The sequence below is a fragment of the Opisthocomus hoazin genome, chromosome 2 (genome assembly GCF_030867145.1).
Source record: "Opisthocomus hoazin isolate bOpiHoa1 chromosome 2, bOpiHoa1.hap1, whole genome shotgun sequence".
Taxonomy (NCBI): Eukaryota; Metazoa; Chordata; class Aves; order Opisthocomiformes; family Opisthocomidae; genus Opisthocomus; species Opisthocomus hoazin.
In genome coordinates this window covers 38,274,593-38,288,607 of record NC_134415.1, presented here as the reverse complement: position 1 = coordinate 38,288,607, position 14,015 = coordinate 38,274,593, and the positions used below count along the sequence as shown (strand labels likewise).

The following is a 14,015-nucleotide window of genomic DNA, read 5'->3' as shown; positions in this document are numbered from 1 at the left end:
CTTCCTTTCATTTAAAACATAAAGCTGACTCTGCCTTATGAGTCAGGATCTCTTCACCATACGGTTGAGGAGTTAGATTTACAGTGGGAAGCATTTTCCATAACCAGGACAAGATAACGAGTTCTCCAAGACCTTTATCTTGAATTTGATGAGCAGGGAGAGGGGAGCATCTGAAAAACAATACACCGATAGAGAAGCTGAGCAGCTAAGAATGTTTTTCAGAAAATGTTTCCTGGGCATGTATCAGTTTCTCCAGCTTTCTCATGGAAACCTGTTTATATTGGTGAGGGGTCTGAGCCTCCGAGGCCTGCGGCTTCCCTGGGGTTCAGGGTCAGCTCTTGCACGTGGGTATACTGGAGTAGGCAACCTTAGGTATCCAGGGCTTTGGTTGTAGCTTTGTTGCTCCAGTCTGAGCAGCTCCTGGTACAGCCATGCTCCCTGTATGTTTGCAAAAGCGATCAGGAGATTGGAAGCCCTGGTGCTGGTCCCTCTGACTTGCTTCACCTTGGACTGGCCTTTGTGTTGGTGTGTCCTACGTGCCTGGCTCCACTCGCCCTGTGCGCTCCCTTGCTCCTGCTTGGATGTATCCAGTCCAGCACCTTACCTTTAAGCTCTTTGCTCCTGCCAGCAGAAAGTCAGCTGGCCTTACATTTATCTTTGCAGTATGTATTTGACTACCAGCAAGGCGATGTTTTTGGCTGTGTGGCTGACATTGGCTGGATCACGGGACATAGCTATGTTGTGTATGGACCACTCTGCAATGGAGCCACCTCTGTCCTGTTTGAAAGCACTCCAGTGTACCCCGATCCAGGTGAGGAAGTGGTGGGCAAAGGTTTGGCTAGACATGGCAGTGTGACAAAGGAGATTTAGAAACCTGTCCGGTGCGACTTGCCTGCTCAGGGGAGGTAAGCTCCATTTCTTCAGAACATGTGTCTACAACATCTGGGAACATCTGTGCATCCAGGGTGAAACCCAAAAAAAGAGTTGCCATTGGTTTTGCTCAGTACTCAACAGTAATCACAGCTTTAGCTTTGGCTGTTAACCTTCCTGCTGAGCATTTGTGGCAGTATGTCAGTGTGCTAGACAGATAAAAAGCTTGTTTGTGATCTTGCAGGTCGTTACTGGGAAGTGGTACAAAGGTTGAAAATTAATCAGTTTTATGGAGCACCTACAGCTATACGCTTGCTGCTGAATTATGGAGAAGAGTGGGTGAAGAAATATGACCGATCTTCCTTGAAAACCTTGGGATCAGGTAAGGGGCATGAAGTCTTCCTCTGAAAAAGACAAAGGGTTTTAGCTGGTGAAATGAAGGTACCAGAGGAGTTCGGCTGACCAGATGGGATGTGGTTAAAAACAGATAATAAAGCAGGCTCCCTGTCTGGCTTTTCAGATATTTTCTTCGCAGAAGGAGAAACAAACTGAAGTTGGGGCCATTGAACCTTAGTGTGACTGCCTGTTTCCTAGCTTATTTTGCAGGATGGCGTTCTTTGCTAGAAAGATTTATTCAATGACATCACTTTGAATTTTACTGACTTAGGTGACCCAATGAGCATTTTCCTGCATTATTTAGGATTCTAGAGGTTCTTATACACGACCTGCATTGGTTAGTTACTTCCAGTGATATTTATTGCTTGCCTTTTTGTCTTTCTGGGAAAACTCAGTCCTCAGTTACATGAGTGCATTGCAGTCCTTTGCACATCCCAGTGAATATGCTGTAAGCATTTTGCTTTTAAATATGCATTCAGTGTGTTGTGCACCAAAAAGGAGAATGAACTGTCTGCAACCTCCAGAGTCTCAGGCTGCTTCCTTTCCTTATTCCTTCCTTCCTTCCTTATTTTGGTCTAGTGGGAGAGCCCATCAACCACGAAGCTTGGCAGTGGTTCTACCATGTGGTGGGAGAAGGGCGCTGCACTCTCGTGGACACGTGGTGGCAGACAGGTAAAGGCATCCTCGGGGAGAGTGGAGGGTCCTGACCATTGACAGGTTGCTGTTGGGTAGAGGAGGATTAATACATTTCAATTCAATTCGATGAGTCTGTCAAAAAAACCCTCCTGGCATTTTGATCAGCTTTTGGAAGTCGCTGGGGAGTTTCAGCACATAATAGCAATATAATGGCATGGAAAAGCAATGGCAGTGGTGTTTGTTTTTTTTCATTTTCCACTCTAAATGTTCTTTGATATTTTGAATGCTGGAAAATCTCATTTGGTTCTAGAAACAAGAGGCAGAGACTTAATTTCTGGGCAAAGCTGGGAGCAGGCAGCTTGAATTGGAAACCTGCTTTTCAATTATTTATCCAGCTGTACTGACCTTGATACGGTCTTATCATGAAAGGGCATTTACAGCACCATATAGCCACAATCTGTACTTGGGCGTGCTTTGTTTCCCTTCCTGGGAACGGTCAGAGGAGGATGGAAAACTAAGCTGTGTAGTCAGAGGGACCTAGTGCAACTGCTGTGGTGGATTGGAAAGGAGTGAGTGGAGGCTTGCTGCCTGTGCATCAGGTGGGTAGGGGATGGCAGTTGTCACCCACCTGGGAGCAGCTTCTCCCTGCAGTGGAGTAGTATGCTGTAGTTGCTTTGGCCCTGGACCTTTGATACCTCAAAAAGAACTGCAGTTCTGTTTTGGCAGCGTGCCTGGCCCAGCTGCGTGCATCAGTGAAGGCATGTTGTCTGTTTACAACCTGCTGGACATAGTGACTGGCTCTCACAGATCCCTGTCCGGTTGGGGCAGTGCTGGTCCCTGCCTCCTGCCCTCCCTGGGCAGCAGCAGAGAGCGGCCACTGTGCTGCATTCTGGCTGGGGCTGTGCTGCCTGGTGGGGCCCTGTGCTTGAAGGAGTCCTGCAGCTCCTTCCCAGCCACCTCAGCACCCGGCCCTTTTTTCTGGGCACCAACATTCAAGAGTTGTTACAGGTGTCTTGCAAATATGTCCCTCTGAACTCATGAACCACACAGTTTTCCATGGAGCCAGGGACTTCAAGGATGCAGCACAGCTGCTGGCATTCTGCCTCTGCTGAAAAAAAACCCCGTCCCTACTATTAAATTTCTAGCTGCCATTGGGCAGAATATTGATTCCCTTTCCAGTCAAGCTGCTCCTGATTTCATCCTTGTTCCTGCTAGCAGGCTGTCTCTTCAGGAATCCCTGTGGCCCATCTCAATGTAATGAATTAACTTCTGGCACACAACCACGTTCTGTTTAATCCAGACCAGACTTGCAGACTCTTTTTATTTTCAGATTTGAAATAAAACAACCTCAGAATTCAGAGTAGTAGTGTTAACAACTGTCCACTTCAATTACTGATCTCTTAAACCGTCTGGGTTCTCACATGCTGAGCAGAAGGAAAGCTGACTGGCTAGGTGCTGTGTGCTTTCATCCTCACTGCTCTGAAATAAAACACCATGGAGAAGCAGTTGATTACTGTACAAAGACGGAGTTGCGAAGAATCTTTTTTTGCCCTAACGTTTTTTTGTTTGTTTATCTTCGGTTAACTGGTGTATGCAGTGCCCATTCTCAGTGCCAAGTCTCCTATTTCCTCTAAAGTACAGGTTTAGATCTTGTATTAAATGGTATTTCTCCTGGGTTTTTGGAGCACCAGCTGTCAGGTGAGAGGTTAAAGAATGTTTGCTGGACAGTCTGCAAGTGCCAAGTGCTGGATCTTACCTTGAATCAGGCATGGTTTTGCAAGTAAACAGTTACCAGCTGCTGGAAGCACAATATAATGATGAATATTCATTACATCGATTTTCTTAGAAAGTAGAATCAATGTTTCTCTACAGTGGATGCTTCCAGTGAAGAGGAAGCCAAATTAATCTTGGAAGCATTATATACGCCATTTGAATATAAAGGGAGTGTGGAAAGAGATCATAGAAACAGTCTGACGGATGCTGGTTCTGGTCCTGCAGTCTCACCTCTTGTGGACAATTTCAGTATAGCTTGTTAATTGTACTGTCGTATGCATTGTCCTCTACGGTATGTTGCTCTGAGAAGCAGCAACCTGTTGCCAGCTAATAGAGGATGGTAGGCGTAAAGATCAGCAAATGGTGATTTAAGAATCCACTTGAAAGTCTCTGGATGAGCAAATGAGTGAGGCAACAATTATGAGAAGCAATTTAAGTAGTGTGGTATGTGCAGATGAGAAAGACAGAAAATTCCTATGGCTCTTGCTGTTAAAATATTAGGTAGTGCTGTGCTGTGATTGACAGTAATAGAATCAAAGCTGTGTTTGAGTTTCCGGTGTGTAGTTCTTCCCAGTGCAGAAGAGACACTAGGTATTTTTACTTTTGTCACTGGTTTTGTAAAAAAAGTACAGCTGTTGCATGCAGCTGTGAACAAAAGCTGTTTTTTAAAGACATATCTGAATAGGCCCTGAAAGCTTTTGTTGTTGGCATCATCTTACAGCGATTTAGACTGGGCTGGTGTTTCTGAGATGGATTCCCCCTGAAGTGGTCAGTCCAGTCTATCTGTAGTGGCGAAGACAACGGTGGCAGAGAGTACATGCTCCACCCTGCGTGCCAGAGGTGATTTACCCACTGCAGAGGGGAGCCTGTTGCAATGCATCCCCCTCCCTGCTCAGACTCGGCTGTCCTTGCTTAAAGTCTGGGTGGATTTGCACTACGATGACAGCATGGGCACAGGTGATGTAGAAAGATGTCTTTTCTTCTGCCAGCTCTGCCTCTGAGACAGACTTTGTAAGGGCTTAATAGATCCTAGAAGCCTTGCTAGCCATCATTTGTCAGTGGCTAAAATTGGTACTTTTAAACCAGTTTAAAATAGGTCTTTCCCATGCAAATAATTTTTAAAGCACCCCTGCCACCATGCAGTTGCTTCTGGAATGTGACTTCACTGCCTTATGTGCAGCTGGCTGCAGGATGTGTAGGATGTGGCAAAATGCATGTTGAAACATGGCTTGCAGTGCTGTGTTCAGAATGAGTACTGGCTTAGGAAGAGCAACCACCAGTTTAACCAGGTTCCCTGCTCTGATGCAGATTTTGTCTGTGCAAAGAACAGCAGGTGTCTGGGGTGCTTTTTTCTTTTTCTGAAAAAATTCAAGGTGACCCTTTGAAAATAAACAGAAACATGTGGAGTGGATGCATGCCCATCAATGAAATGTGAAATAATTTTATGGGTAAGCCACATGTGAAACTGTGTTCTGCAGGTCTGAAGCTTAGGGTTCTTCAGAGATCCTTCCTCATAGCTACGTCAGGGCAGCTGCATGCAAATTCAGTGTCAAATTCAGCCTTTCCAACCCCTGGTTTCAATTTTCATAAACTCAGCAAAGCCAGCAGAGGAATGCACTCTCAAAGTGGCAGAACATACCTTTATTTATAGAGCTGTTTTTGTTTCTGTCTTGTGTTTCTGAATTAGTTTTAGAATAGAAAAGATCTGACTAAAGTTGGAATCTGATTTAATGTTCATCCCAGGAGGAATTAAAAAGGATGATTAAAAGGTTCAATTTCAAACAGAAGATAAGCTCAACTTGCCTGCAAGGGGTGGGTTAATCTCATACTCTGTAATAACAGTAATTCAGACTCCTGACGTGCTTTTTATGCTAACCTCAGACAGCTGTAAAAACAGCACAGGGAGATAAATCCCCTGATGTGCTTATACTTCCTGTAAAATCACTTCTGGGGTAGGATATGGGGCTGGCGAGTACTGCCCCTGCCACCAGGCAGCCCTGTTAGTGTGAGAAGGACCCGCAAGGGTGTAAGTATGTGTTGGAGCTGCCTGCATTCGCTGCTGGTTGGTAGCTGGGGGAATGGATTTATCTGTGAGCCAACTTAGGGCCAGATGTAGGGAACAGAGCATGTGGGTTGAATCGATGGGGTCTTCACTGTGCCCGATTGGTTTGCTCCAGACAGGACTGTGGAAAAGCTCTTCAATGCACACGTTGTGGCTGCCGCTGCAAGGTCCACAGGCCTTCTGGTGCAAAGCCAGCCACTGTAGCCAGTGTACTGCTCTCCTCTGAGTGTTTGAAGAGCTAAGCCAGACATCAGTGATCCCAATGCTTGGGGGCCTGGTGAGCTGCTCTTCCCCTGAGGCAGCTGCTTGGCCCTACTCTGTGGTTTGTCACTGTTGTAAACAGTGGCAAGTGATTTTTGCAGCAAGCACTGAATGGGGCCAACAGAGAGTAGAAGTAGCTCTTAATCCAAGCTCACCTAGGGGGGACCTGCATGCAGCTCTCCGCTGTCTACCTACTGCAGTGTGACCTGTAGACACTGCAGACCTTAGTGTTGTCATCCTGGCTGGCCAGATGTTTTTCTGTGTTTAAGCCTTTCTTATATTCAGAAAGAGTTCTTGGTTTATCAGGTCTGTGCTGCTTTCAGGTAGCTGTGCTACTTGATGTTGTATAGTTTCTTCCCAGTGGCTTTTAGTTGCAACGTGGCTTTGCTATTCTCTTTTTTAACTAAGAAGAGCTGGCATTCACATTCACGTAGCATTAAATGGACCCCAGATATTTTGTTTTTCATTATTCTTCCAGAAACTGGTGGTATCTGCATTGCCCCACGGCCTTCAGAGGAGAAAGCTGAGATTGTTCCGGCTATGGCGATGAGACCCTTCTTTGGGATTGTGCCTGTGCTGATGGATGAGGATGTGAGTCGAGGCTGTGCTGGGTGCCCAAAAGAGAAGCTGCTGTGTGTTTCTGTCTTAGTTGCCTTTCTGATGGCAGAGTAAGAGGATCCGGAGGGATGTTTGTTCCTCCATTGAAATGATATGATAGATGAGCACTTTATGTATTGAGCATTTCTCAAATGTCCATACAGATTGACAACTGGGCATTGCAAGCTGTCTGCAAACCTCTAGGGAAGTGTTTGCATTTTCAACACCACCTTTTGGTCTTACACTGCTTCTGATTAAGAGCTGCTGCCTCCATTTATGAGAGCAATCAGAAGTCACAGAGCTCCTGGGAACCAGGGAGCTGAACAGTTGGAGCAGTGCATGCGACATCCAGTGATGTGGCAAGACTGGAGCAGCCAGAGGGACTGGTGGAGTTTTCCAAGGAGAATGCAAGGCATGAGGCCCTGCAACTGTGTGTGCCTGTGAGAAAACTGGTGCTGGTCTGTGAAGCTGTGCCAAGCGATCCCCATCTGCGCTCCAGTGCCCTGTTAAACAGTAAAGCATGTAATCTCCTCCATATACAGTTTGGTAATTGAATGTGGCAGTTAATAAAAGTGAAAGTGGAAGGCAGGGGTCCAGGCAATTCCCTGTTAACCTCATCCCAGGCCTCCTCTGGCTGCTTGGCACATCTTTGCTGTCATCTTTGCAAGTCTTGCCCTCCAGAGAATCACAGGACTCACTTTTAGTCTTACAGCTGTCTTATCTGCTGTGCCACTGGCCTTAAGGGGTGAGGAATGCATGATGCAGACAGTGCGTAGCAGCTCCATGAGCGGATTCGTTTTCTCCACCTGTGGCCCTCCCCTGGCAGTCTGCAGTGAGCAACAGGGTGACTCTTGGCAGATCAATGACAGAGAAGCACTTTCTGTTCCTATTGTGTTCACCTGATCATCCTTCCTGTGCTTGAACCTGCAGGGAAAGGTTATAGAAGGCAATGATGTGTCCGGTGCACTCTGCATTGCCCAGCCATGGCCTGGCATGGCAAGAACAATCTATGGAGATCACCAGCGATTTGTTGATGACTATTTCAAAGCCTACCCAGGTAAGGAAAGCATCAAGGAAAGGAAGTTTGCACTGCAGTGTAAGCATATGGAAAGTTTACAGCAGCGCTTTGTGATATTTCTGTACTGGCCAGATCTTGGCTCTTTGGGCTTGTGTGTCATGTGTTGCAAGCGTGCACTAATGGCCTTAGATAGTGTTGACCTTTCAAGCTGCCAAAAGGGAATGTATTTTTTAGAAATTTTTAATGCCAAAATTTTGAAGTCCAAATACCTTTTCTTTGGGGCCATTTGTGTCTTGCTTGGAAATAGGCATACTGGATGGGAAAGTACTGTCTACATTACTGAATCTCACTGCTGCTGTCACAGGCTGTGTTACGTCCTTCCTTTTTTGAAATGTAGTCAAGTTGTATCTGGCGAGTAATTAGAAGAGGCAGAAAAACATTTTTTGTAGGAGATTGGACACTCGGAGGAGAAGCTGAAACGGGTTTGAAAGCTACAAGGTAGACAAGAATTAGAGAGACAGTCCTGTAAGTTGTACAAAAAGGGCTGGAAAATAAGAATAGGAAACTGGTGGAAGAAGTTGCATGAGCCTGTATTCCCTTACTAGTCACTACATGTTCGCATCTGAAAACGTGTTGGTATTTAGTTGATAGTTGTTTAATTGATTTGGAAGGGCAGGAGGCATGGCTGAAAGTCCATGAATTGGCCAGTAATGGGTCCTGGCAAGAACCACGTTCAGATTTCGCAGCACTAGCTGCCTGCTGCTGCTTAGAAGTGCCATGGGAACAGATGCGGACATGGCTTTGATGAAAAGCCAACACAATCTGTGTCACCAGATATGTCCTCAGTGTCACTGGAGTTTCCTGGAACCAGTGGGTCTTTTTCAGTTTCCATCAAAAGTTTGAGACTCTCCAAACACCATGCTTATCATGAGGTGGGGTTTTTTCAGCTAATCTGATAACAGTGTTTCTGCCATGCTCATATGCTGGAGAGGGACAGTTATCTGGGATCTGAATCCTTGTTAGCCAGGAGGGAAAATGCCTTTTCATCAGTCCCAGTGTAAGTGATTCAAAAAATTGGCAGTGTTCCCATGTACAAAATGTAATAAAACTGCTTCCTTTCAGCTGGACAGTTTTCGTTTTCCACGAGCGCTGAGGTGTAGCTAGCAGCAGACCTGAGTTTGACCAATAGCCCACGGCATGATGGCAGATGCCATTTGAAGAGGTTTTATCTTAGAGCTGTATGCACCGGGCCTGAGCACACAGTTGCTGTGCAGCTGTAGGCATGTAAAGCCTAGGGAGATCAGAGAGCCCCCCTTGGTTTTGTAAATCCAACAAAGCATCACTGTGTTGTGTTGCTGGACTTGGTTTTAGTACGGGGAATATCAGCCGCTGTTTGCTGCTGATTGCCTACAGTGATTTTGCCCATCTGGGCAGAGATCTGACCTCCTCTGTCTTGGTGCTGCTCAGGTGCTTACTAGGAGCTGGCAGAGCCCAGACAGAGCAGACGAAGGTTGGGGATGGCAGAGGGAAGTGGTGTGTGGCAGGTCACACAGCTGTCAGTTTAAGAGTCCCTGTGAGCTGCCGGATCCACCCTGCCCTCCTCGCCATCCTAGAGCATAGTCTGTTCTGCATCAGAGCCCAAGGCAATAGGCAGGCACACGTCCTGCTGCTGACCACTCACGTGTCTTTGCTGTAGGTTACTACTTCACAGGGGATGGTGCTTACAGGACCAAGAAAGGCTATTACCAGATAACGGGCCGCATGGATGATGTCATTAACATCAGTGGACACAGGCTCGGGACGGCAGAGATAGAAGATGCAATGGTAAGTTCTGAGCAGGTAGAGGTCCCTTGACAGGGCGTATCTGTGGGGCAGGATGGCCCCTTGAAAGAAGCTTTATGAATTAAAATAAATGCAGGGTCTGGTGTCTTCAAACCCCTGCCCCTGCATACACAGAGCAGCTTGATGCATAATGAATAGCAAATGTGTGAAAGGAAACAGCTCCCTTATTAAGGAGATAACAAATGGGCAAGTGAGAGAGCAGTCATGTCGGGATGTGGTTTAGTAGGCATGGTGGTGTTGGGTGGATGGTTGGACTTGATGATCTTAGAGGTCTTTTCCAACCTATGATTCTATGATTCTATGATCGTGGGCAGTCCCTGCAGTTGAACTGTCAGAGCTGTGTTTCCTCTCAGTGATGTTGTATTGTTGCAGTTGTAATTTTGGATACTGTTGGAGTGCCTATAAGTGATTGTATCTCCTGTTTGTTCCTTCCCCTCTGCTAACAACTAACTGCTCCTTCCCAGATCTGTGGTTCTTGCTCATCTGAACTAGCTGAGTATGCCTGAGAATTCAGCAGTGTTAAATATGAAGTAACCTTGATTCATGTCAGCTGCAAAGCTAGCCTGTCATTTTGAGAGAAAATAATATTAGCTCAGGGGATTGAAAACAAGAAGTCCTTAGAGAATTTATCTTCAAAGCTAGACCTGAATATTTATTTCTATATTATGTGCCTTGCCTGCAAATGGCACTTAAATGTAACATTTGATAAACCTGAGCTATGTCTGCATGGCATACAGGATCCTACTATCTCCTCTGTGAGTAAAATTTTGGCTGTTAGGGTTTCTGATGGTAGATACAGGATCCAGTTCCTCTCCTAGTCTGTGTATGTGTGTGTATATGCAAATACATTTATATGCTTAGATTGTGATTTTTTTTTCATATTTTAATCTAATTTAAGACAGCGTAATCCAGTTTTTGTTTGGGATTCAGATATGCGATTTCTTCAAGGCTGTACACAAATTGTCTTCTCACTGCAGAAGGACATTGAATTAAACTCTGAAGTGGGGAGATACGGGTTTGATGGGTGGACTATTCAGTGGACAAGGAATTGGTTGGATGGTCGCAGCCAGAGGGTAGTGGTCAACAGCTCGATGTCCAGATGGACGTCGGTGACAAGTGGTGTCTCTCGGGTCCATACTGGGACCAGTGCTGTTTAATATTTTCATCAATGACATAGTGAGATCGAGTGCACCCTCAGCAAGTTTGCAGATGACACCAAGCTGAGTGGTGCAGTTGACATGCCAGAAGGACGGGATGCCATCCAGAGGGACCTGGACAAGCTGGAGAGATGGGCTTGCATGAACCTTATCAAGGTCAGGTTGCATGGGGCTCTGAGCAACCTGGTCTAGTTGAAGATGTCCCTGCTCACTCTAGATGACCTCTATATGACCTCTAGAGGTCCCTTCCAACCCAAAGCATTCTATGATTTTGTGATTCTAAGTGAGACAGAATAAATCACTGCTGTGTAGCATAATAATAAAAATATGCAATTGGCAAAACAACCCTTCCCCTCTTCTGCAAAGATGAAGAAGCCTGATTCTTTCTGCCTTCTGGTGTGCTTTAGGCACTTATAAACACCAGTCAAATGTGGACTGTGATGTTTGCAGCTTCACTTTCGCTCTGCTGGCAACAGTTCCTTGTGCCACAGAGCAATGCAGAACTGGTTTTACTTGTGATTTGGCCATGGCTGGTCACCACTTTGGACTGTAGCCATGCACACACAAGAGCATAGACAAAGAAAGAGAAAGTAGGTTCTGAGCTGGTGCAAATACAGCTTGGTGTGCAGCAGGCTTAGCAGTGCATGTAAGAGTACTGATTTGTGTGTTTAAAAGCAGGGTCAATCCAGTGAGTAAATGCTAGTCTCAGAGATGTGGCCATGGCTGTGGCCTCCAGCTGACCATGCAGTAGGAAGGCAGTTGGGCTTTCAGCAGGATCTGCCAAGGGAAGGGTGAGATATGGCAAGGTGTTTTGTTCCTAGAGCAACTGATGCAAACTCTGCAGGGCTTGAAGCAGTTCTTATGCTCCATGTATTTTTGTTTCTCTTTTTGTGAAGGCTGATCACCCTGAGGTCCCTGAGACAGCTGTGATTGGGTATCCACACAAGATCAAAGGAGAAGGTATGTGAAAAGCAGTGTCCTGACATGACACCTACATACACTTTCCTTAATTTCTAACCTGGGCTCCGTGTTAGGAGGTGCCTAGGGAATGGGATGGCAGTTATTCTTAGGTTGACTGGCATTGCAGCCCCAAGAGGCAAAGACTGCCGTGAAAATAACCACATGTTCCTAAGCTGGGTGCAGGTATTACTCCCTAAACTGTTTTCACACATAGTATTTAGGTATGCGGTGGAGCTTCCTTTAAAAGGATTGTGCTCAGAGGTGTCCTTTGAACAGAATGGGAATAGCTGATTTGTGTTGGCCAGCTTTTGATCCCAATGACACTTCGGTAATTTATGTTGAGTTGTCATTGTCACTGAGATCAGTCTGGCCCATAGATGCCAAGACAAGGCTGGGCCATTGTTTGAGGGCTGGAGTCTGACTCTCTTCTGTAAATAGGATCTATGGTTTTCTTGGCAGTCCCCAGATTGTGCATAGGAATCATGTGAAACCTTCCTCGGCATTTGAATGAGCATCCCTGGTCTTGCCAGCCAGGATCTAATATGAGGTGTGTGGCTTCTGCTTATTTGTCTTCCAGGTGCCTTTGCTTTCATAGTGTTAAGGGAGCAGACAGCTCATACAGACCGTGTCAAAGAAGAGCTCAAAACCATAGTGGCTTCCAAGATAGCAAAATATGCTGTTCCTGACCACATTCTGGTAAGTGGGAGACTGTAACTGGTACCAGGAGCAGGAATGGTCATATTGAGCGAGCCTCACCTTCCTGCCTGCAGTGCTGCTGTTGTCCCTCTCTGGCAGGGCAAAGAAGCAGGAAAACAGAACTAGCTAGAGGGATCCCTAGGTAGGGGAGGACAGGTGCAGTGGTCTGCATGTGCTGCTTCTCCATGCCTGAGGATCAGCAGTGACCCGGAGGCTCGCTGGGATATTACAGCTGCTCCAGCCTGTGGAGCAGCTTCTTGGCGAGGCAGTTAACAGAGCGTGTTTTAGAGCTACCCTGAAGGCTGCTCCATTTGGGCCAAGTGTTGAAGAACCCTTTAAATGGCGTGCACTCTCGCATTGTGCTTGGCAGGAGCTCTGGCACAGGAGAATCCCAGGCCCACTGTGTGCCTTAAGATGCACTTGGTGTCCCTGTTCACCGTGCAACAGGATTACTGTTCAATATAGCTCTTGCCCTCAGCTAAACCCTTGCTGAAGCAATGTAGTACTGCTCTCTGTGGCCCTGTGCAATGGATCACATAAAACCCCACCAAACTGTAGATAAACACCACAACCTTCAGCGTCAACGAGAGGCAGAATGACAGTTTCCACTGCCCAGCTATTTTGTGTTGATAATTAGCATCAACCCCAGATCTCAAAGCACTGGCTGTTTCTGTTGCATAGCTCTGACAGCTGTGCAGCCTGACCCTGGGAGCACTGATGAACTCCAGGCTCTGTTTCAAGCCTCCTCACCTTTCAGCAGCTCCCTTTGTGTGTTTGGGGAGAGTGCACAAAGCTGCCCCTTAGCTGCCCCTCAAGGCCTGCCTGCATCCATTCCACTCCGTGCTTGGAGGCAGTGACCAGACCACTTCTCTGAGGGGCTCTGCTTTAGCCACGTGCTTGGAAGGTGGACACCGAGAGACAGACTACAGAATACAACAGGAGCAGGCAAGGGTGGCTCATTCAACTTGGAACAGCCCAGGACTTCCTCAGCAGATTGGAGCAGTTTCCAGAACTTCCAGGTTTGCAAGGAAACACCTCTGTTTCCCTGTGTTTGGGGATAGTCCTGCAGAGAAGTCCTACAACTCTTTCCTTGCATGTTAGTTAATGCCTTGGAGTTTTGTAGCCTACTAGCCTGATGATGTAGCAAAATGTGAGACCTGCTAGTGTCTCTGTTCGGTGCTTGAGGACTCTTTACCAGGCTCAAGTTTATGCTAAAGCCTTTGAATCTGCTGCTAAGTTCTTTGCAGGAAGCATAGCCAAGGCGTTTAACATTCTTGTGGCTATGAAAGAAGGCGTGTAGGCTGATAGATACAATCAGGCAGAGAGAGACATCAGACAAGAGTTATGGCTTGAGTAGGAGACCCTGTAGTTGGCGTGCAGTAGTGTGCTTTATATTCCTGTCCTGCGAAGGGGAATATGTCTGTCTGTTCTGGTAATGCGTTGAGATCTGTGTCATCATCAGTGCCTGAGTTTTCAAGTGTAACTAGCTTTCTAGTTCAATAGTTAACAGCTTATTCAGGACCTGATTCTCCAGAGCGCCGTGTGTCCTGCAGCACCCAGCCTGGAGATACACAGCAATGAGTAAATGGGGAACAAAGTCCACTTAAAGAATAAAATGTATAGCACTGGGAATTGATGCTAGTGACACTCCTTTCCTTGGACATAAACTAGTGTGCTCAATGGTCTAGGATTTCCCAGGACCCTCAAAGGAGCTGTGGCCATGAGATAGTGTGCCAGGCTTAGGACA

At 46.4% G+C, this 14,015-nt stretch overlaps 1 protein-coding gene across 1 annotated transcript in view; it reads left to right on the top strand.

Moving 5' to 3' along the window:
* Positions 1-14,015, top strand: part of ACSS1 (acyl-CoA synthetase short chain family member 1) — a 39,037-nt gene that overhangs the window by 20,469 nt on the left and 4,553 nt on the right. The window contains exons 6-13 of the mRNA XM_075413231.1: positions 664-811; positions 1,115-1,252; positions 1,846-1,938; positions 6,477-6,589; positions 7,526-7,652; positions 9,310-9,437; positions 11,509-11,572; positions 12,150-12,268. Coding sequence (XP_075269346.1) covers positions 664-811; positions 1,115-1,252; positions 1,846-1,938; positions 6,477-6,589; positions 7,526-7,652; positions 9,310-9,437; positions 11,509-11,572; positions 12,150-12,268 — 930 coding nt within the window. The remainder of the gene's footprint in view (positions 1-663; positions 812-1,114; positions 1,253-1,845; positions 1,939-6,476; positions 6,590-7,525; positions 7,653-9,309; positions 9,438-11,508; positions 11,573-12,149; positions 12,269-14,015) is intronic.